General features: G+C 43.3%; 7 protein-coding genes across 7 annotated transcripts; 5 read left to right on the forward strand and 2 right to left on the reverse strand.

Moving 5' to 3' along the window:
• Positions 1-316: 316 nt before the first annotated feature.
• Positions 317-2,136, forward strand: PCOAH_00049230 (Uncharacterized protein; the record flags this gene model as incomplete). The annotated part of the gene is made up of 6 exons (XM_020061706.1): positions 317-521; positions 703-998; positions 1,221-1,277; positions 1,366-1,431; positions 1,594-1,986; positions 2,128-2,136. The coding sequence occupies 6 exons, from the start codon at positions 476-478 to the stop codon at positions 2,134-2,136; spliced, it is 867 nt and encodes a 288-aa protein (XP_019917453.1).
• A 783-nt stretch (positions 2,137-2,919) lies between these two features.
• PCOAH_00049240 (Uncharacterized protein) lies at positions 2,920-6,167 on the forward strand (the record flags this gene model as incomplete). Its single annotated transcript, XM_020061707.1, has 6 exons — positions 2,920-2,996; positions 3,210-3,278; positions 3,410-3,466; positions 3,554-3,642; positions 3,814-4,563; positions 4,672-6,167. 6 exons carry the CDS (start codon positions 2,920-2,922, stop codon positions 6,165-6,167), a joined length of 2,538 nt encoding a protein of 845 aa, XP_019917461.1.
• Positions 6,168-7,049: 882 nt separating this feature from the next.
• PCOAH_00049250 (40S ribosomal protein S25) lies at positions 7,050-8,208 on the forward strand (the record flags this gene model as incomplete). The annotated part of the gene is made up of 3 exons (XM_020061708.1): positions 7,050-7,221; positions 7,416-7,489; positions 7,683-8,208. Coding segments are annotated over 3 exons (318 nt in total).
• A 679-nt stretch (positions 8,209-8,887) lies between these two features.
• On the reverse strand, positions 8,888-11,554 carry PCOAH_00049260 (Uncharacterized protein; the record flags this gene model as incomplete). Its single annotated transcript, XM_020061709.1, has 1 exon — positions 8,888-11,554. One exon carries the CDS (start codon positions 11,552-11,554, stop codon positions 8,888-8,890), a length of 2,667 nt encoding a protein of 888 aa, XP_019917230.1.
• Positions 11,555-12,910: 1,356 nt separating this feature from the next.
• PCOAH_00049270 (Uncharacterized protein) lies at positions 12,911-13,994 on the forward strand (the record flags this gene model as incomplete). Its single annotated transcript, XM_020061710.1, has 4 exons — positions 12,911-13,062; positions 13,184-13,277; positions 13,485-13,716; positions 13,951-13,994. 4 exons carry the CDS (start codon positions 12,911-12,913, stop codon positions 13,992-13,994), a joined length of 522 nt encoding a protein of 173 aa, XP_019917126.1.
• Positions 13,995-15,072: 1,078 nt separating this feature from the next.
• PCOAH_00049280 (Uncharacterized protein) lies at positions 15,073-18,040 on the forward strand (the record flags this gene model as incomplete). The annotated part of the gene is made up of 6 exons (XM_020061711.1): positions 15,073-15,471; positions 15,667-16,530; positions 16,943-17,353; positions 17,455-17,546; positions 17,683-17,857; positions 17,951-18,040. 6 exons carry the CDS (start codon positions 15,073-15,075, stop codon positions 18,038-18,040), a joined length of 2,031 nt encoding a protein of 676 aa, XP_019917134.1.
• A 632-nt stretch (positions 18,041-18,672) lies between these two features.
• On the reverse strand, positions 18,673-21,646 carry PCOAH_00049290 (Surface protein; the record flags this gene model as incomplete). The annotated part of the gene is made up of 2 exons (XM_020061712.1): positions 18,673-21,379; positions 21,528-21,646. The coding sequence occupies 2 exons, from the start codon at positions 21,644-21,646 to the stop codon at positions 18,673-18,675; spliced, it is 2,826 nt and encodes a 941-aa protein (XP_019917406.1).
• Between the last annotated feature and the right edge of the window lie 1,328 nt (positions 21,647-22,974).

The following is a 22,974-nucleotide window of genomic DNA, read 5'->3' on the forward strand; positions in this document are numbered from 1 at the left end:
AATGCGTATGAGCGGCCATCTGTGTAAGTTGCCTCGAAGGAGGGGTCCTCTACTAAGGAAGCGCATGATACATATAATACATGTATACACCGCGTCGTATCACCTAATCGATAAAGAGAGGAAAATGCAAAAAAAGAACGTTTTGTAAACCCTGTTGTGAAAAAATTTTCAACACTATTGTTCTTTATTAGCAATAATAACGTTCCCGTTTCGCACCCGTGACGTTTTCCTTTTTCACGTGGAACTCGTCCTTTTTTTTTTTTTTTTTTTCTTTTTCCTGGAGGCACGTTTAAGCGAGAAGGAGAATTTTTCTTTTTTTATTTTATTTGATTTTTTTCCTACTTGAGAAATGAAAAATCATGGGAATGTACAACTCTGCGTCGAACTGCCCATTCCCCCCCGCTCCTTTTCCTTTTTGCGATACCCCCAGGGAAGCCGGTAGGAAGTCCTTCAGTCAACATTACCGGGGGGAAAAATGAACGCGAACAATAGGCAGCTAGTCAAGGATATCTACAAAATAGGTACAGTGTGCAACTGTGCGAGGGTTGCGTTGTACGACATTTGCGCATGTTGGGGCAGGCAAGGGTTTGCAGCCTGTGAAGGAGCAACCAGTGACCACTTCAGAGACCACCCAACCGGTTAGGTCACTCCGATCACAGATATACTTACTACACGCCTCCATTTTTTTCCCACCCCGTGCAGGACTAGACCACAAGGACTTCATCAACATAGAAAACCTGGAAGAAATATATGAAAAGAAAAAAAATGTAAAGCTACGGAGAAGCGAAATTGTGTACGCCCTGAACATCCTCGAAAATGCAAGGGCCTGCGCGATAAAGAATGAAAACAACACAATCATAACGAGGATGCGAAGTGAAGAAGTTACCAAGAAATTGAAAGAGCTCAGCGACATTGATTTTTTAATCTTTACCAAAGTGGAAAATAGCCAAAATAATGGAATTTGGACAGCTGACCTGAGGAAGCAAACAAAATTGCTAGTAAGATACATATACATTTTTTTTCCTCTTTTTTACCTGACTTGGTCATAATTTTTGAAAAAAAAAAAAAAAAAAAATCGGCTAGCTGCGTTGCCTGAATGGGACAGCTTGTGTGAACTACACCATTTAGCTGTTCAGAAATAGATCGTCCATGTTGTGCACACGCGTGTAAGTGGGAAAGACACCCCCCCTCACTTTTATTCTGTTCCCCTTTTTTTTAAGATTCACCAAGTTCAGAAGGGCGTCAAGCTGCTGTGCGAGTGTAAACTGATAAAGCAGGTAAGGCAGGAAAAAAAAAAAATAAAATAAAATAGCTAGCTGCATGAACCGTTCAGGCAAATTAGCGAGTTTTTTTTTCCCCGTTCAGGTAAATAACATTCACGTGAAAAATCGAAAAATGTACATATTGTACGATTTAGAAGCCTCAGAAAAGGTAATTGAATTGAGTGGACAATGGAGGGGGGTCCAACTGACCATCCGAAGAGGACCCTATTCGTAGCAGCACAAGGTGTTCTGCAGCGCCGTTTTGCCATCTTTCTATCACTGTATTGCTGACCATCACTCTTTTCTTCCTCCATTCCACTCCACCGCGCAGGTCATAGGAGGCTCCTTTTACACCGACGGGGAATTCAACAAAAAGGTGGTGGACTACATACGGGAGAACATTTGCTTTTACCTCTACAACAACAACAACTCGAATGTCCTGTCCGTCATTAATTACATAAAAAACCTCAACAGCAGCATCGGCTACTTCTCCGACAATGATATATATAGAGTAATAAAGACTTTGCTGTATGAGGAGCGAATCAAAATTTACAAAAATAGTAACGACGAGGAGATAATTTATTATTACAATAATGAGAAGAAAAACTACTTTAGCAACTTCCCCTGCTTTTCCTGCGACATTTTTAATAAGTGTAACTCGGACACGAAAACGGCCATTAATCCGAAGAACTGCGTCTACTTGAATTTTTACCTTAACCTCGAGGTAATGCGTGAATGTATGGAGGGCCGTTACCAGGGTTACCTCGCAAGGTGGTATGGCCTCTTCGTGTGTTAGCTCACCGATGTTGAGATCCCCATTCGGTCACTCATCCTGCTTCCTTCCCATTTGTTGCCCTTCCTACAGAATGAGTAACACCATCCCGTGGGACAAGAAAAGATAGGCGCGATTTACGCACCCGTTAGAGGGTCAAGACAGGAGTGCATTATCCCCCTTTTTGTCCTCTTTTTTTTTTTTTTTTTTTTTTGTATGCTATGTTTCGTCATATACGCGACGTATGCAACGAACCGTGGGTTAGTTTAAATGTATTAAATTCTCTTTAAATTTGTATACCACTGTCAATCTGTTTTCTTTTTCTTTTTTTTTTCTGTCCATTTTTGAAGACCCATCGTATAGGTGTGTCCTTTTTTTTTTTTTTTTTTTTTTTTTTCAAACTTGCGAGTGCATTTGTCAAATTGGAAGAAAAGACACCTCTGTACTTTATTACAATTTTCCCTTTTTTTTTCCGTCCAAAGGAGTCGTGGATAAAGGAAAGGGAACAGTTTAATCAATTGCGTGTGAATTATTAACATAGGTACAAGTACACGTGATGTGCCTAATGTAGTGTACCGCTTAACGTGGCACTGTGCGTTTCCGTCCTCAACGGGTGACACATTGAAGGAGACAAAAAAAGACAACCCGCACCATTATGAGTGGAAGAACAAAAAGGGAAAAGGATTGCACCCGGATAAAGGAACAAAGAATAGTCCAGTATGATTCGTAAAAGTGGAACCTTTTATTATTTATTTTATTATTTATTTTTTTTTTTGGAAAGGTGGAGGTGATCCCCTCACCTGGTTGTAACGGATGACGTGGGGGCAAATTGTGGCATTTTTTTTTTTTTTTTTCTTTCGCAACTGAGTAGTGATGCCACGTCATATGTTCCTCAACCCGCTCAGGAAAGAATGCGAAATAACGAGGAGTGACTGCGAGGAGTTTATTCGGGTCGTCAAAAGGTAAGGCATACACAGAAGGTGAAAAAAAAATAAAATAAAATAAAAATGTCTTTCTAATTCGCACGGTGCATGCGCTGTCACCCGTAGTGGCAGTAGCGGATCAGATGGGAATAATCTAAGTAGGACAGAAAAAAAAAAAAAAAAAAAAAGCATACTTGTTTAAAATCTTCCAGACCACTACCCACCCTTGCACACCTTTTTTTGCCGCAAAAGGTTCGGCAAATCATTCTCAGAAAAGGACTTAGCCCAGTACTGCCGTTTAAATAACATCCCGATAAGCGAGTAAGCTTTGTAGTGGTCTCCTCAGCGTCGTATTATATATCAACGTTCGTCCATACTGGGTGCACTGTTGTTTGTGGGTACCTTTAAAGTGAACAAGGATTTATTATACTAGCTTCTTCTACCCCCCGCAGACACACCATTGAATGCATGTTCGAGGAGTTCTTTCTAAACAAAAAAAATGAAAGGGAGTAAGTCCATTCGAAAGATGTCAACCGTGTGATCCTTCTTTGTGAAGGCATTTTGTGAACCCATTTTGTCTATATACCCCACTGCAGGAGCCGCGAAATCACCGCCGACGATCTGATATCCCTGACGTCCAAAAAAACGAACAGATGCTTCTACGTGCCGGTCGTCGTTTATATAGGTAATGCCACAGTGGACACAACGAAAAATTGAGAATACAATGAACCAAAGGGAATCGCTCCCTGTGCAGCATTTGTCCCCATGGGGGAAGCACACCTTAGCTAAAGCGTCCCTTCTAAGTGTGACTTGGCCCCCCTCCGTAAGATCCACCTTGTATATTTCCCCCTCACAGGAAAGTGTAACCACATACGAAGCTACGAAGAAGGACTCATAAAAGCAAAAGAAAAAAAAAAAAAAAATGAACAAATCGAAAGGGACAATTTGAGAAGACAGATGAAGAGGGATAAGAAAAATAGGCAGAGAAATGAGCAGATGAATTACGTTTGGGAAGATGAACTTTGGGGCAAGTCCAACCGTTGCAGTGAGGCCATGTCGATAGATCGTGAGGGGCAACATGAGTTGGGGAGCACCGATTTGAAAACAAGAAATAGTGACAGCGGGGGTGTGTGCCAAGTTGGGAAGGAGAACGGGGAAGGGGTCCCAAATGGTGAAGACCCCAACGGGGAACCGCGCCCCAGCCAAGCGAACTGTGCTAACACGGAACAGCCGCATGAACAGGTGGACTGTCCGAAGGAAGTCGAAGCAACTGAAAAGAAAAAAGGCAATCACAGTACGCATAACAGTGGAAAAATGAAAAAGTCTACGCCCGGCAGAAAAGGAAAAAGCGCCGCCTTACAACAGGAAAAGAAAACGAGTGAAAGACCCCCCACAGAGGAAACGAAGCAACTCCCCCCGCAGGAGCAGAAGACGGACAAGCAAATCTACTACGATTCGCTCATGAAGCGGGTGATATATAACGTAGAAAAAAAAAAGGAGAGAAAAAAAAAACACCTCACAACATTCAACTTTGTTACTTACTACAAACTGCATGAGCTCATATATATTTCCTTCCTGGTGGACAAGTACCAGGGGTACTACAAAGGTATGCAAGGGGTTGCCAAAACAAGGATATAAGGGGCAGCAGATCATTCTTTTGCTCACTACATGTGTAAGTGCGTGTCCCACTTGGTAATCCCTTCCCTCCCGACAGGCAAAGAAGAGAGCGACCTGATCGACATTTACGATGAGGAGGGGAAAAAAATGGACCGAAGGGAAGACAGAAAAGAAGATCCCCCAGGGGAAATACACAAAAACAGTGACGAAGAAGATGTGGAAGCAAAAATACAAGTAACCGTAGAAGACACGGAAAGGATTACCCTCGAGGAAGTCGTACAAAAATACAAAGGGGACAGGGAGAAGGAGGGAAAAAAAAAAAAAAAATTAAAAAAAAAAACTCATAAGTACATACATAGTAGTCAGCTAGCCAATTTTCAATTTGTCGGAAAAAATATAAAAGAAATAATGAACTGCGTTTTGCACAACTTGAACATATTTTTCAACGAAAAAGTGTTGGACGTTGAACGTGTGATGGAAGAGCACACCACCGTGGTGGGCAACGTTTCTACTGTGGCGGAAAGCAACCAAGGAAGTGTTTGCACACAGGTTGTTATGCCAACTGATGCGGCTACAACACAGGAAGAATTTCCCAATGGGGATAACACCCTTTCTGGTGAGTCTCCCCCGTTAAACGAAGGCGAAGCGGAAACAGTTATTGTAAGTACGCCTACATGTGATAGTCTCCCCCCCTTGAAGAACAAAAAAAAATGCGTCCCAAATGGGGAAGTCGTCTCTTCTGATCAGCCAAGCGAAGCAGTGGGGAAGGTGAAAAAAGAGGCCACTAAGGGGGATGAAAATCCCAACTGTGCAGAGGGAGACAAAGAAGACCAAGCGGAGACGGCAAACAGGAACATAAAAAGAGGGCGTAAGGGAAGGCACGCGAAACGTATGCACACTTTTAAGAGACCCCCTGGTACACACAACTCCGAAATTGACGAAGCAGTCGATGCGCCGTCAGACGTCCAACTTAACAACGAAGAAACTGCATCGGATTATTACATAAGTTACGAAAATTTAAAATACACCAAGGAAGAAATAAAGCAAAAAAATTTCATCTACTATTTAACACATGATATAAACAAAATTGAAACATACAAAAGGAAATACTTTTACGACTTTTTTTTTATGTACATGGTGAGGAAGCTCTTCTGGAATGTGCTATGTTTGTATTACTTGCACTGGAAGGAGCGCCTATCGGAGGATGCACCAATGGGGAGTGGGTCACCAGGTGATGCCTCCCTGTATCAACCAATGGGCAACCAGTTAAATAACCAAACCCTGCATGATGACAACCTAATCCTGTACGAAAGCGACGTCAGCGTGAACAACGCCAAGAAGAACAAGGCCATGCTCTACAACACTAACCAGAAGCTGTGCCACAACCTGGACCCCCTGTTTAAATTAATTCGCAACGAAAAATTGCTCATTTACCTTCGATATGATCAAAATAAAAGGATCAAATGTAAAAACAAAACGGAATACGTGTATAGAGAAATATGGCAGTACCTTATTTTAACGAACTTAAGGCAGAAGGCGCAAACTGGGACATATAGCCCTTTCAGTGAGTTCGTCCTCTTTCAACAGAACTGAAAAAAAAAAAAAAAGCGCTAATTTGCCTGAACGGTTCATATTTTTTTTTTTTATTATATATATATTTTTTTTTTTCTCCAAATGGCTAGTCGAAATGTTTTCCCCCAACATGGGGATTTTTTTTCTCACTCGTATTTACGTAGCAGCGTGCGAAAATGTATTCTCCACTTACGCGGCGGTGCGGTAAGGGATAATCCCCCCTTGGAATATGAAGAGAGCATCCTTAGCACATGCAACGTCGTACATTTCGCTTCTCCTCCTGGTGGGTTATATTAGTAAAGTTCCATATCAGTTTTACCTCTCAGCCTTGATGGGGCGTGCGCGCCGTTTTGTCAGTTAATCGGTCGGGAATTTGTTGGGTCCCAAGCCTACATCCCTAGCATGCATACCGAGAGAGCATATAGGCATACATTTTATGCATACAACACGTTATTGCAATGTACATAGATACGTTTTTTTTTTTTTTTTTTTTTTTTGGTAACCTGGTTGGAATTTCTCCCCGTCGGGACAACATTTTCAATTTCCATAGGGATATAATTCATCGACAACTGCTGGGCGCAGTGCACGCCTCTAACCGCGATACAGCCCACGCTTATATTTCGTCACATCTTTTTGCGGCTCCTTCACCGCATCAGGGTTGACGAATTCGGGCACCACGACCCCTGGTCAATTGCCTTGCAGCACCGTGTTCCCCACAAAAAATAACGCCCCCACGGGGAGCGAAAAAAACCACTTACATCGCTTAGCAAAAAAGGAGGCCCTACTTATTTGAAGAAGGTGAAGTTCTGCATTAGTATCGCCCCGCACAACTTTTTTGCCGCAAAATGACCATAAAAAAAAAGAGGTCAAGTGAAATGTCCCCCATGCACGATTGATTGAACGAAAAAGAAAAAAAAAAAAAAGGGAAAAAAGGAAAAAACATTTTAACGATTAACAACAAAAATAAAAAACACCAACTTGGCAACTATTTTGAGGAAACCTCATTTTCACGAGTCACTTTTTTGACCTATCCGTAAGAAAGTACCTTATCTTTTTAATCCAACCCTCCGCAAAAGTAAGCATTTGTTCATGTACTCGATGAACCAGATGAGATACCATGAAATGCGTGTCATCCCATGAGATGAAAGATACCTGCTGGGCGAGAGACTACATTGAATGGCCAGGGCGTTAATTCGCCTGTAACTTCGCGCTGCATTCCGTTATATGCTTGCTTGTACCCTCACACGTATGGCTCATTCCCCTTTGCAGTGCCCCCTAAGGAGAGAAAAACAAAGGAGCAAATCGCGGCTGCCGCAGCAGCATCGGGAAGAAGCAAGAAAAAGGTAATGGCTCCCCCTGGGCAGTGACCCATACGTGGGTACCCGACGTGGGGTCATATATTACATGCGCGTCGTACTACATTTGCGTAACCCCCCGTTGGATAACCATGATCCACGTGTTTATCAAGCAAAATGTTTCTCCCACCTACTCACTTTACCACACGCACGTTGTCACACCCACTTACCTCCTCCGCAGAAATGGGGAAAGGGAAAGAACAAGGAAAAACTGAACCACGCCGTGTTCATCGACAAAGCCCTGCAGTCAAAAATTTTGGAGAGTAAAAACATGAAGGTCATCACCCCTTCCACCATTTCAGAAAAATATAAAGTTAATTTAAGTGTCGCCAGATCGGTCATTAAATATTTAGCGGAGCAGAATTTAATTAAGGAGGTTTGTATTCAGAGCCACAGTCAGAAATTGTACACCAAGGTTGCCTAGGAGGGGAGGTCCTTCAACCGGTAGTTGCATAACCGGTAGTTGCATAACCGGTAGTTGCTTAACCTGCTTGCTGCCTCATCCCTGTGTGTGCATGTATGTGCGCATATACTTACTAAGGGTGAACAGGTGCCCTTCACAACGGTACAACTTTTTTTTTCTTTTTTTTTTTCCCTCATGTAACTTTCCCATCATGTTATTTATCCTGCTACACTCGTGACTCTTACCAAAGGGAAGGAACACCCCCTAAAAGGGAAAATACCCCACATGATAAGACGTAGTAAAATATTTGGGGAGGTTATATGACAAGCACCCTCATCCTTAACGAATCTAAGCGGGCCTTCCTACCCCCCGCAGATAACATGATTGGTAAAACCGATCCTGACTGTCCCCCCACATGAATGAAACAAAATGATGACACAAGAAAACTAAAGAAAGGGTGACGCAATTTTGAAAAAGTGAGTAAAAGATTTCTTCTTTTTATTCACTTCTTTTCAACTTTGCGAACGCAACATGATCCGCACAACCTAGTCATAGTTACTCTGATTGTTTCGTCTGTGGTGGACAGTGAGGAGGGAATGCAAAAAAATTGCCAAACGGGGCGTTGCCAATGCGGCGTTGCTAATGCGGCGTTGCTAATGGGGGGTCATCACAATGTTGCAAAAAGGTGTCTTCACGTTAGTGTTTGACCTTCGGCCGGCGTGATGTGTACAAATGGGGGGTTAATTCTTTTAATGCGTTTAAGACGGAGAAGCCCTGGTAGGCTGCCCCGCGATCGGTGGGAGGTTGTTAAAGGATGGGCACCTCATAGGGTTAACAGATTAGTGCAGTTTAAAAAAAAGGCAAGCATGTAGTAGAGCATGTTGTAAAGCATGTAGTAGAGCATGTAGTAAAGTATGTAGTAAAATGGACGGAGGAAAAACAGATGTAACGTCGCGTGTATGCCCCCTTTTTCACACGAACAGCTAAATATCGCCGAAGAAGAAAATGCCAATTTCCAGCCAACTCTCCGTGGAGTAAATAACCTTTTCGTTCTCATCGTAGAGGTTGTTTAGTTCCTCCTCGTGTTGGTTGTCGGTGGGGGTTGCAATTTTGTTCGCGCTGTAATTGATGGTGGGGCCCACGTTGGCTGTAGCGTCATTGCAGGTCACAGTCGTTCCATTGTTGTTCGTAGTTGTGCCATTGTTGTTGGTTGTTGTGCCATTCCTGCGCGCCAGCAGCTCAATTTTGGCCGCTGCACACACGAGGGGCTTAATAATAATGTTATGCTTTTCACAGAAACTGATTAACAGTTCGTTGTGTCCAACCAGGATAGGGATATCCGAGTGGAGCATGGCGTCCAGATCTATGAGGCTGTCTCCGATGAAGGCAGATAACTTGTGGTTAATGTTGCGAAGCAGCGAACACACCCTGGTTTGGATTAATGTTTTGTCGTAAAAGGAGCAGAGCGAAACCTTTTCAATCACATCATCAGCGTCATTACCATCCTTCCTGGGCTGGTATTCACCGTGCTTGATTTTAAGCTGATTATATTCGAACGCTCCGGTGTACTTTCTCTTGTCCTTGTCGTATGTATGCGTCTTGGAATAGTACACATGGAAGTACTTCTTAAACGTATGGTAGTAATCATCCTCCTCGTTTTGTAAAACCATTCCTTGTTTGTTTGGTCGTGGTGGTGACAGACGAACGGTTGTTCCCTCCCCACCCTTCACCTTCAGCAAATTGTTCCTTATCGTGTAGAGGCAAATTTGCTTTTTCAAGTTAAGCGTGATAATGTCAAAGTAGAAGGAGTCCCTGTTGTCCATTTTATAATTCAGCAGGTGAAGAAAAACCTCCAGAAAATATTCGTTCAGTTCGAAGCGTTCGTAGTGCTCACTGATGAGGCTGTTTAATACATCCACATCTACGTCCTTAAACACATCGTAGTAGGACAGCAACATGGAATAAGTTACGTGCACCTTATCCACCTGGTTCAGATAGTAGTAGTAAGACTTAGAATAGACTTGTTCGTTGTTTTTCTGATCCCTTTTTAACTCCTCTAATATCTCTGATTCTTTTATTACAAACCAATGTCCCAGTTTATGGATGTATTCAATCTTCTCCTGTGTTGTCGGTTCAGGTTTGTTTTCCATTTTTTCCAACGAGAAATTGTCGAAGAAGGATATGTCCTCTTCTGTGAGTGTGTCCTTTCCTTTTCTGACGCTTTCCTTAAAATAGTGCTTCTCTAAAATTTTAAAAAAAGCGGAATAGGAATCCTTTTTTATTATCGTCTTGTCGAAATCGATGCCGATGTAGAAGAACTGGTGGATGAAGGGCAGCACCATGGGGGGGTCCCTCTCTACCTGGTTCACGTTGCAGTTAACTAGGGAGTGCTTGTTCGTTTTGTCCTTCCCCTGGGTGTGACCGCCAATTTCCTTCACACTGCTAGCAACGAAGAATTCGCTCTGCAGCGCCGTTGCGTTGTTTAGTGCGTTTAAGTCATGGAAAATGTCGTCCCACGTGTGGTTGCTGCAACCATTCTGTGACAACCTCTCCCTCGATAGGAAGAATAACATTTTTTCGTTCAGATCCATGAAGTCTCCCTGGGCGTACTGCTCGATGTACATTCGGTACATGGCAAAACGGTGCAGCTCGCTATCCACAAACTGGTTTGGTACCCCTTTGAGGGGGAGGTGTTGCCCCAACTTGGCCCTACTAACGGCCAAGGAGCTCACATAGAAAACATTCGAGAACACATAAATGAAGGCATATATTCCGTATAGCTTCATCATGTGGGGGTCGTGTCGATTTGTCCCTTCGCTGCTCTTCCCAAAGTGCTCATCCAAAAAGGGGAAGTACTTCACTAAGCTGCTACATAGGTCGTGCGTTTCCTCATCTACCACCAGCTGCTCCTTCGTAATTTCTTTGTCCTTCCCCTGCAAAGTAAATAATTCCATCTGCACACCTAGGAGGACATCCCTGCACCGATTCAACAAATGGGATAGGTTCTTATTTTCCGTCTCCACCGAGAGGACCTCCACTTGCTTTATGCATCTATCTAGTACACACAAATTGGTCGATAAAAACTTAAAAAAAAGTTTTTTCTCCAAAAAAGTGTAAGTCAGAGATTGGACGAAATCGTTGTGGATACACTTCAAAAAGTTACGTTCGCAATACTTCCTAACCAAGTAGGCATAGTAAAAGATGAGCAGGTTCTCCCTCTGAATTGTTGCTTTTTTCAATTCGGATTCGTGCGTCCCTTGCAAATCATTAGAGGTGTACTTTAGCACCTCCTTGTAATGCTCACTCTGGTCATAGCAATTGAGCACGTTTCTGTAGTAGCTCTTTTCAAACACGGTTTTCCTTCTTAAGTTGTTTATCTTTTTCCTCACGTAGTTGGTGTAGTTGTCGGGGTTGTTCACCCCGCTTGGACTGTTCATCCAGCTTGCACTGTTCACCCCGCTTGGACTGTTCACCCCACTTGGACTGTTCACGCCGTTTGCGGCCTTTTCACCCACCACCACGTTCTGTTCGTCCCCCTTGGGGGTGCCATCGTTCAGCTTCTTTAACTCAAGAAATATTTTCACCTCCCTCTCGAACTCCCTTTCTCGGTTAATTCGCAGCTTCTCCAGAAGCAGCTTGACGTCCTTCATTTTGCGATGTTGTCCTGTGGGGCACGGGGCAAAGCGGTTACCAGAGGATGGGGTGCAGTTATTCTTCTCACGAGGGGGACGTGGCTCAATTCAGCCACGGGTGGGTCTACCAGTTTGTTCGCAATTTGTCTTCCTATTCTTCGATCATTTCACGCACTTCTGCACTACCACTCTTTACGCCGCTAACAACTCACAGGGATCTATTCGCTGCTCTTCCTAGGCGTTGTCACTTCTACTGACATGCGCGTTGCACTACGGACAAGCAATCACTCCTTCATTCGTAATGGTAGGATAAGCACAACGGGCAGTAGGACCTTCCCTCTATAAGCTTATTATTTCCACGGTAACCGTTACCAGAGGGGGAAAAAAAAACACCCCTCTACTCCAATCAAATATATTGTATGTCCCTCCAGGCGCGGGACACAGAATCAACTGCTCGCGGTGTTAACATGCAAGAATCTACTTTGGTACATTCACGTGGCTATTTTTTTGCCTTCTCAGAAGATGTAGTTGTATGTATGCCTACACGTGCGGTGACAGGTGTTCAATTTTACTTCTCTGGGATGAAACAAACGGCCATAAAAAAAGGGGCACCGCGGTTGGGCAGTTGGGCAGTTGGGCAGTTATGCAGTTCCGCAGTTATGCCCTGTTCCGCGACGCCGCCTCCATTTGTGTTGAGGGTGAACAAGTTGGGCGGTGCAGGCGGGGGGTTGGAAGTGCGGCACGGAAAAAGGCGGTGCACGTAATTGTGCTCTCAGTGAAAAACCCGCATGTGCCAGTGGTAAACTCCCCATATTCATGTTACGCCTTCCTCATATATTACTGTACATATATTCAGTTGCGTAAGTTTATATGTGTTCATATCCTAGGGCGACAATTAACTACTTATACGAGGGTGTTTTTTCTTCTTTCTTTTTATCTTTTTTTTTTCCCCCCCCCTAGAGATACAATCACACGCGCTGGGTCACTTATCTGCATTCACTTGATCACTGAGCACCGCAAAAAAAAATTTTTTTAAAAATCCCCAATTTTTCAGTGTCCTCTTTTTTTTTTTTTTCTGTTCATTTTCATGCAGGGCGATCAGACAAGCGTCGTTAGGGGGAAACAGGGGCCTAGCGAAACGGTCACACGAATTCCCACAAAGGGGGAAAACTGACAAACTGACAAACCAACCTACGCGTCACCACTAAACAGGCTGCACAAAACGCATTCGGCCAACCATGGCTCATCTGCATGCCTAGCTGTGTGCCTCCACCCCAATTTGAATTACAGCTTTGCCTACGCATCCAGTACGGCTGCGCCGAACGCCTATGCAACAACCTGTGCAACCACTTACTCCACGTCAAAGCAATCACCATGTCGAAAACGACGGTTGTGTTTTACAACATAATTAATGACAAAGAGGACAAAAACTCACAAAACGTTTTTTACATCCAAAAACCGATAAACACGATAACGTTACATGACATACGGAATGCGTTTCCCTTGGTTGGTACCTACCACTTCAGGTTCGTGCTTCCACCATGGATATTTGCACGCACTAGCGGAAAATGCATGTGTATGTCGTGTTGCGTTCACGTGATTACGTTGCCTGCTCACCATTCCTCTTTTTCAACAACTCCGTTGCAGATTTAAAATAATCCATAACAACACCCCTGCGTGGGTAGACATCAGTGAAGAGTCCTCGCCAATCCCCAGCTTGAATTCCTGTATCTACGCGAAGGTAAATTTTTCTACCCGCTTCGCAACATTGTTAAGAGAAAAGGAATAACATACATGTACTAACTGGAACGTGTGGTGGACAGTCTCGCTAAACCGTGAACGTAGGATGGTCATCCCCACGGTTGGGCAAAAAACGATTGAGGAAGTATTTTTTTTTTTTTTTTTTATTTTCCCATCAAGTGTAACTACGCTTTGCAACTTTGCACAGGTTTTGCGACTCAGTTGGATGGACCACAAAAAGGCAAAGGAAGCTCCTGACAGGAAACTTCTCGATCAAAATGTGCCAAAATTGTACAAAAACGAGAAAACTATGTTTGACATAAAGGAAAACAAATCAGATGATCATGTGCAGATGAGTAAGACCAAGGGGAACATCGACATGCTGTTATTTGAAAGTACTCCCCACAAGGGTATGCACGTGGATGTGGGCAAACGGAAAGGTAAGGGCAGTGAGCAGGGCCACAACTGAATTGTTGCACCGAGTGAAGGGCATCCTCCCTGCAGGGCGTTACTCCTAGGAAGTGTGTGCAAGTGGGCGTACACACGTGTGTACCAATGCGTGTTCGGACGTGCGCACATGTGAAGTGGTTAAGATAGGCCTACACGAGCACAGGCAGCACAGACAGAAGCACTTATCCGTTGTATCCCCACCTCCTTTTTCCCCATTCCCGCAGATAACGCCAAGGACCAAAATTACCTCGACTTGATGTTCAATTAGGCCGCTTGTGGAGAGGTCTTTTCCTCCCGCCTGACTCGACTGTATTCCTTACTGTAGTCTATCCGTCCAACAACATGTTGGTTTTTTTTTTTTACCACCTGTTGAAAGCGCTACTGACTGCGCTACCAACCCTTTTTTTTTTTTTTTTTTTCCCATGTATGCATAAATAAGCATGTGAAGAAATGAACTCGCCCCCCTGTGCCAATTACATACCAATTAATCAACCTGATAATTTTTTTTTTTTTTTTTTTTTTTTTTTTTTTTTTTTTTTTTTTTTTGCGCAAATGTTTATGTACATGTTCATACGAATGTGTGCTTGCGCGTTCGAGCTAAAACATCCTTCGTTGCAAGATAACAATTTTTGAGTGAGGGAAAAAACAAAAAAAGGATAAGCCAGCAAACGAACAGTTAAACGTGTAACTGTCCCACATATGCTAAGCATGCGACGGGAGTCTAAACAAAACGGCACTGATTAATAATAGCATTTTCTACGAAAGTGATACATGCACGTCTGCCAAACGGAACTGAAGTAGTGCCCATCGTGGCAATGTTCCAATCGGCAGAGGAATTTTCCGTGCCGACGGAAGGCTGCCCTCATATTTCTCACCTTTACACAGGAGCAGTTCTTTTTTTTTTCGCGTTTTAAGAGTTTGGTAGCTTTTTTTTTTTTTTTTCGTGTTTTTCCTCATTTTCACACGTCCCCCCTTTCTTTCCAACCCCAGTCCGGACATACAGTCTGGTTCAGTGTTCAACGGAAAATGCCCCCATGCGTGCCTTAAATTTGCTCATTGATACCGCGTGTGCATGCTGCCACCACACTCTGAGCAACCCCAGTTGGACCATGCGCGCATTTTGAAAACCCCCAATTTGCGCTTTCATTGTATGTTTTAATTCGCCTTATCAATATATGTCCACCTCAAACACCTGTGGTTGTTCGTAGGTGTGTTTTTTTTTCTCTCTCCGCTCAAATTAGGTGATCACCTACTACCCCCAGAGGGTCCATCCTCTCCTTTTTTTTCCTCCCACCAGTTATCATTTGTTCGGACATACACTTTTCTTTCATTCCCATCGAGCGAAGATGAATGCGCTCATCCTAGTCGGGGGGTACGGCACGAGGTTAAGACCGCTCACCCTGACAACCCCCAAACCACTAATCAGCTTCTGCAACAAGCCAATACTGGAACACCAAATCTTTAATTTGGCACGATGTGGAATCAGGGAAATAATTTTGGCCATAGCTTATAAACCCACGCACATAACGAATTTTGTGGATGACCTAGAAAAAAAATACAACGTTAAAATTATTTACTCTATTGAAGAGGAGCCTTTGGGCACGGGAGGGCCAATAAAATTGGCAGAGAAGTATTTGAGCAAGTACGATGATTTTTTTGTGTTCAATTCGGACATTATTTGCTCCTTCCCCCTTTTGGAGATGATGAGCTTCCACAAGCAGAGCAATGCGCCACTAACGATTTTGGTAAATCAAGAGGGGGGCGCAGTGCGTGTGTGTTCGTTGCATACTACTTGTCTGCGTATGAATTGGTTGCAAATTTTTGTGTCAATTTGTGCACACACATAGCGTGTGCATCGCACATGTCTACCGTTTCACCTGCATCGTTCAGGCAAAAATAAGTTTTTTTTTTTTTTTTTTTTTTTTCTCCCGCTTGTGCAGGTGAAGGAAGTGGAAGACCCCAGAGCGTTCGGAGTAGTCATAACGGAAGAAAATCGAATTACCAAATTTGAGGAGAAGCCGCAAGTCCCTAAGTCGAGCTTAATAAATGCAGGAATTTACATAATGAACAGAGAAATCTTAAATCGCATTCCGATGAGGAACACGTCGCTCGAGAAGGAAATATTTCCCCAGCTAGCCAAAGAGAACATGTTGTATTTTTACGTATTAAATAAATTTTGGGCCGACATTGGCAAGCCGATGGACTTTTTAAAGGGACAGGCGTTGTACTTGGAGGATATGAAGGAGAACAAGGAAAGAGAAATAGAAGGGAAAGGAAAAATAGCGAAAGAAACAACTACTGCAAAGGTAACCGAGACAAAACCCATCACGGAGGAGTCCATTCTGAGAGACCACTTCCTCATACGCTACGGCATAGCGGACAAGGAAAATGGCGCAAAGAGTGGCAGCAAGAAAAACCTTTTTATAACATTTGAAGATATAAACGAGTTGGAGGAATTTACCCATAGGAAGAGCCACCTCTTCGATGAAATCCTTGTGCACACAAAAGTCGAGGGAAATGTGTTGATTTCATCCAAGACGATCATAGAAAAAAATTGCGTCTTGGGAGATAACGTCGTTCTGGGGGAAAACGTCACCATTGGAGAGGGATGTCGCATAAAAAATTCTTGCGTCATGAGCAACTCCACCGTCAGTTCGTATTCCTACATTGAGAACTCCATCATTGGCTCCAAGTCGAGGGTTGGAAGCTGGTCTCGTATTGAGGGACTATGCGTGCTGGGCGAGAACGTCATTTTGAAGCCCGAAATTTTTGTCAACAATGCCTTCATTCTGCCCTTCAAGGAGGTCACCAGCTCGATATATGAAAAGGGCGCGATTATCATGTGATAAAATTTTTTGTTTAGTTTTTTTTTTTTTTTTTTTTTTTTTTTGTGTCCTCCCTATAGTGCGTGAGCGGTTCACCACACTTGTGTGTGTACGTGTATGTCTTTTTTTTTGGAGCGCGCTTATGGACGGGGCTTTTCCCCCGCATAGCACGTGCGTGCCTTCGCGAAAGCGGGGCGCAAATTGCCCTCTTAAACTTCACCTAAAGTGTAAAACATCTACAACATGGATTGTGCGGTACAAGTGGAACGAACAACTCGAACGTCCCACTGAACTGCCCCAATGCGCTTAACCGTTTAACCGTTTAACCATTTAACCATTTAACTGTTTAACCGCGTGAACATTTCCCCACAATGCGCGAAAAAAAATGAAGGACTACCTAGAGGGGTACAACAAATACCTAAAGTACGACAACTGCATACTTGTGGAACATGAGGAGGAAGAGAGCAAAAGTGCGAAAGGAGAAAACTGCGTGAAGGATAAGAACATCGTCCGCGTCATACAAGAAATCCGAAAAAATTTACGGTCAAATGTGCTATACAAAAATGATAGGAAAAATGTCCTCTTCAATGAGCCCCTATATAATATGTTTCCACTCAAATGTCTGAAGGACAAAAAAGTGGACAAAATTTCCTACGTGTGTAGAGTGACAAACGAGGAGGATGCAACTGTTTGTCTTAAAAAAATACACGACATTGTTTCGAAGATGTATGTGAAGAATATGCTCATCGAGAAGGACTTTCTCGAGGACCTCTTGTCCGTTTTTATGGAGCTATGCAGGCAGGTAAGTCTATATCACTGCCTTGGTCACCTGTCATGGTTCGAATGGGGGGAGCAGTTGTGGTGTTAATGGGGACATGTGCATACCTTCCCCACCACGTGCAGGTCTCCGTGACGTGCTTCCAGCGAGGATCCCTCCTCAGGCAGCTGTTCAACTACAACACCATGCTCCTCTTCCACTACCAAAAATTGGTCAGGTGAGTTAGCCTTCCGCCAGGCCACCTTGCGGCGTTCTCAAAATTCTCTCCAGTTTGTTCTCCACGTGATCGACATTCCCGTTTTATCCTGCTTGAGTTGCCATTCCACGTGGATTCTTCTTCCCTACCCTGGTAGGTCATCTCTGGCCTTCAATTTAAAGAAGGAAATAAAAAGGAGACACACGATGAGCGAGCTGCGCAAAGAAATAGAGCGCAAAAAGGAGGCCATAAATTCTTTGAAGAGCGAAATTTTGGACACGGACCAGCTGATCGGGGAGGAGAGGAAGAACGCGGAGCGGGAGATTTCCGAGGTACAGCTGTTGGGGAAGCAACCCACCATTTACCACATACCACCTTCTACCCCCTTACACCTACCAACCCCTAACAACCCACCTACCACCCAGGTGAACATAATTTATCAGAACAAAATAGACAAGCTGAAGAAGAACAACCAGAGGAAGCGAGACGAGTTCACACGGCTGCTGCAGCTCTGAGGGGAAAAAAAAAAGAAAAGCGATTGCCCAGCGGGAAGAGGCTTCTCCTTTGACCTTACGTTTGTACCGATTTACGTTACATCTTTGTCTTCATTTCATTTCGTTTTTTTTTTTTTTTTTTTTCCTAAAAAGTCTAAGTATACACAATTTGAAAATAAAAAAAAAAACTAAGAAAAAATTAAATCATTCAAAATTGGGATGTATATTTGGAAAAAAGAAAAAAAAAACGAAATTAAATGAAGACTAAAGTAAAGACGAAGACTAAGTGAACGAATTAAACCAACGTTAGGGTTAATAAACTGGGCAAATATACAAAGCAGGAAAGCTTAAAAAAAATAATAATAAATAAATACGTAAACGTGAAAATTTTTAAAGCTGCTAAAATTAAAAAAAGGAAAATCTAAAAAGAAGACTTCTCCTCAATTTTAAGGGAAAATAAAATGCCACAACTGAGAATCATCTTTTTATGGAGTGAGCATAATCATATATGAGGAATGATCAAATAAAAAAAAAATAAAAAAAAATAAACTGTCCAGAGGGGGACCTGTGGTGGTCGCTACAACTTTTCAAACTGACTGTCCGAGCACAGTACACATATAGACACATCTGTGCATATATACGTGTGGATCTTCCTAAAAGAGGAACACCAGGGCGAGGATGGCCAGTACGGCTAGGAGTACTGTGCTCAGGCCCTGGAAGAAGGACCCTCCATCGTTGCCCTTTTTCTCTGTATCTGGAGGAGACACCGCCCCTTCTGAGTCGCCTTTCACCACTGTCTCTTCGGTGGGTTTATCCGTTGCATCCCCTGCATCTTCGTTGTCTTCCCCTTTAACTGGTACATCCTTCTGATCTGCCCCCGTCGGTTCGGCCACTTCTCCATCGGTTGCATCAGTAGTGGCTTCACCTGCGGCGGTCGAATCGTTGGAGCCTTCATCTGGTTTATCATCCTTTGCTGCGCTATCCACCACCTTGGTCGTTGCTTCTTCGGCTTCTTCCTCAGCTTCCTCCTCGTCGTCCTCCTCATCATCGTCATTTTCATCGTCGTTGCTTCCCACGTCATCCAACTGTCCATCCTTGTCACCTCCATCAGTGTCACCTTCTTTTTTACTTCCCGCATTTATACCGTCGGCTTCTTCACTTTTTCCCTCTTCCTCTGGCGCGTTCTTTCCATCCTCTTTGTCGCTTTCGTATCCTTCATCGGGGTCATCCTTATCATTTTTCTTCTCCTTTTCATCAACCACTTGCTCATCCGAATTGCTTCCCTTTACCTCTTTTTCGTTTTCTTTTTTTTTCATCTCCTCATTATTCGTTTGTGACGTGTCTTTGTCTTTATCGCTTGTGGCGTCGCTCTTTCCTGTTGGTGCTTCTCCCTCCTTGTATACGTCGAAGAAGGAGGCCTGATTTCCGAACACCTCATCGGCACTTTCCTTTCCACTTGTCAGTACGGAAACCTTTTTCAAGACCTTGTCACTTTCGCTGAATAGGTGGTGAAGGTTGTACTCCTTGGCCTTCTCATTCAGAGCGCTGTACTTTTCTGTCCTCTCTTCTATTTCGAGTTCCTTTTCGTACGCCTGCTGGTAGCCTAGATGTAGCAGTGCATGAAGCTTCCCCAAGATTCGCTTGTTCTTCTCCCACAGAGGAGGGGCACTACCAACGGATCCATCAGTTGATCCATCAGTTGATCCATCATCTGATCCAGCAACCCCCACTTGGGAGGAACTACCACCTGCAGGGGAATCCCCCTGAATGTTCACCTTCTCGAGATACCTGACAATCCCCGCAACAGGATCGCTGATCTTATTCTCCTTCAGCCCCTCGAAGTTACTCTTCAGCACATTACTGAGCACGTTCTGGTTCAGTGGGTTCTTATAACAGTAGGACTTAATACAGCTAGCTAAATTGTTAAAAATTCCATTCTTCTCATAATACAACTTTTTCAGGGTCTCCACAAGACCATTTCTCATGTCGACGATGACCTTCTTCCTACCGTAGTCATCAAGTGTGTCAATCTCATTTAAATCCTTGTACTCCTTTTTGGCAACACCTTTCGTATCGCTCTCCTTAGGTTGGGTAAATATGAGCGGCTTAACGTTCGGCTTGTATTTAAAAAAAATATCTGCTGAAATTATTCCATTGCCGTGAGCAAAGTCGTCATAAGTTAAGACAGGATCTACGTTCTCATCGAACACATCCTTCACTTCCTTATCCTTTGCTTTTTTATAAATGGAGAGATATACCTTCCTTAACCTGTTTATGGTTTTTTCTACTTGGTTTAGTTTTTCCATTTCTTCGTTCAGCAAAATGGCTAGATTATCCTGCAGAGCTGTTACATTTACGCCTTCCATTTTGTTAATGTCTAGGGTATCTAACAAGTAGATGTAATACAGATCCTGGTCTGGACTTCTCTTCATTTCATTGTATCGATCTTCCAGTAGATCCTTCAGCTCAGCTGGATCATATCTGTTCTGAACCATTTTAGACAATTCTTCTCCTAATAATTTAAAAATGGCATTTTTTCTCCCTGCTTGTTCGTTCATTTCAGATAAGAGAATCGTCTTCGCTTTTTTTACTCTGTCTGTGAAACTTTCACTGCTGTTCATTATAAGGTCTACTTGCTCATTTATTTGTTTCAGCTCGTCCTCCGCATTGGACGATTCGGGGTCGCTATCCCCGTCTGCAATTTCCCCACTTTGTTTTTTCTCCAAGCTGTTTTCATACTTTCCTCCTTCAGTCTCATCCAGATCATCATCTAGTTTCTCCTTTTGGCTACTCTCCCCTGGTAGTTCTTCCCCCTCCTTTGTACAGACAACATTAAGGGACACGTAGGAGTTGTTAATGTAGCACTGGTCCTTCTCATTCAGGGCATCCTTCTGCAACACATACGGATTGATCACGCACTCCTTATTGTTGTCACATTGTCTTTTCAGCACTTCAGTCACGTCCTTTAAGTTAACTTTACAAAAAGGGGAGTGAAGTATTGCACTCTTAACGTTGATATTTCCATCTTTACAGGTGATTGGTTCTTCATTCTTATTCTTAAGAAAAAAAAAATACTGAATGTAGTTCTCGTCTAGCAGAAAGGAGTTGCTAAGGAGACACGTAGTCGATGTTTTGATCTCGTTACTCTCCGATTCGACGCATTCCTCCACTTCTATTTCGTTCTCGTTTCGCAAATTATGGGATTTTCTATTCACTACGTAGTCAAAGTAGTACTTGCACTTGCTGTTACCCATGCATCTGGCTTCCACTTCATCTATGCAGCTTCGGTGGATGATTCGATTCTTCGCGTTCAGGCACTTCACTTCGCAGTGCAGGATGTAGAGGCTTCCCTGGGGGCACCTATGGAAGGGAAACGGTGGTTATGAGGATTATGCGGGGTTCACAGCGTCATGTGTTTGGGGGGATGTAGCTTGAGGTGTGCTTTCCCGCTAGGTAAGTAGACCCGCTCTACACTCAGACAACACAGCAGACACCCGTTTGGACTTACTTCAATGAATTTTGCTCCCCAAACTTAATCACGTCGTTATTCACGTAGCATCTCCCTAGAGACGTCAGACATAGCACCAGGAGGGCCAGGGGGATGCGCCACAGGGGGGGAAACTTCATTTTAAAGAGGGTAAGGGCGAAATAGGAATCAAAACGACATGAAAAAAGGTACACAAGAAAGAGGTTAAACTGGTAGCCAACTGGGACAAACGGAGCAACGCTTAACGAAGGTGGCAGCTAAGCGCTCTCCTGCACAGTTGAGCAGCCGTGGAATTACCCCCCGCTCGAACACAAACATACGCAGGTGCACAACGCTATGTGCACACACGAACACTAATAAATGGAGGGGAATAATAATTTAATTAGGTTGAACGGGGCGGGCCGTGTGCAGAATGGCCGCAACTAGGGAAAAGAAGTGGTAGTAAAAGGTAGAAGAGAAGAACAAACTTGTAAACGAACACGAACACGAAAAATGAAGCCAAAAATAAAACGCAGGGGAAGAAGAAACAAATAAAACTGACTGCTGGTCAAAAAAAAAAAAAACGACACAAAGGGTGCGCAAATTATTTTTAAGAATTGCAGCACAGGTGTTCACCGGGGCGCATGTCGTACCAATGGCACAAACCAAAGTGGTTGCCTATTTCAGGTCGACTCAAAAAAAAAAAAAAAAAAAAAAAAAAAGGGAACATCAGATTGTACGGCTTGGGCGTGGAGGGGTGAAAAAACAGAAAGAAAGGAAAAGGAAAAAAAAAAAAGTTTCTAATGATCAGAGGTACAGAAATTATATACATGCACACAACTATACGTTACATGCGCATGTGTAAATACCACCACGCCGCCCACGTATAGATGCTCTCCTTGCGCAAGCCGATCGAGGGGGGCTTACACAAAGCAGGGGTTACTAATCCTACACTCTTCTACAAAGCGTAAAATGGTAACCCCCCCAATGATGGCGGACTACGCATATATATATACATGGCGTTTGTAAATTACGTTCGAATTCCTCTCATCCGCGCAGCTGCCGGATGGGCTTTTTATCACATCCTTCGCAAACTCTCCCTAAACTTCAAAACGTGGAGGGGCTCACAGTAGTAGGGTCATAATTGCGCGTTTTAGCAATGATGCTGTTTGATCGCTGGAAGAAAAAAAAAAAAAAAAAAAAAAAAAAAAAAAAAAAAAGAAATTTTATTTTTGGCTCTTTACATTTTTGTTTCGTCACCGTTCATTGCGCCATTGCTCATTTTTTGTAATTTTTGTTGTGCATCTTTCCGTTACGCTACTGCTCACTTCTGCTTTTTTTTTTAAATCCAACCTGATGTATTTATGTGGCCCTCCCTATATATGCGCATTCAGATGTTCACGTAGCGCAATTAAAAAAAAAAAAAAAAAAAAAAAAAAAGGGGGAAAAAGAGCAAGGGCGCAAGAGTGGCCCAAGAGCAACTTCGCCC

Source organism: Plasmodium coatneyi, chromosome 13 (genome assembly GCF_001680005.1).
Source record: "Plasmodium coatneyi strain Hackeri chromosome 13, complete sequence".
NCBI lineage: Eukaryota > Apicomplexa > Aconoidasida > Haemosporida > Plasmodiidae > Plasmodium > Plasmodium coatneyi.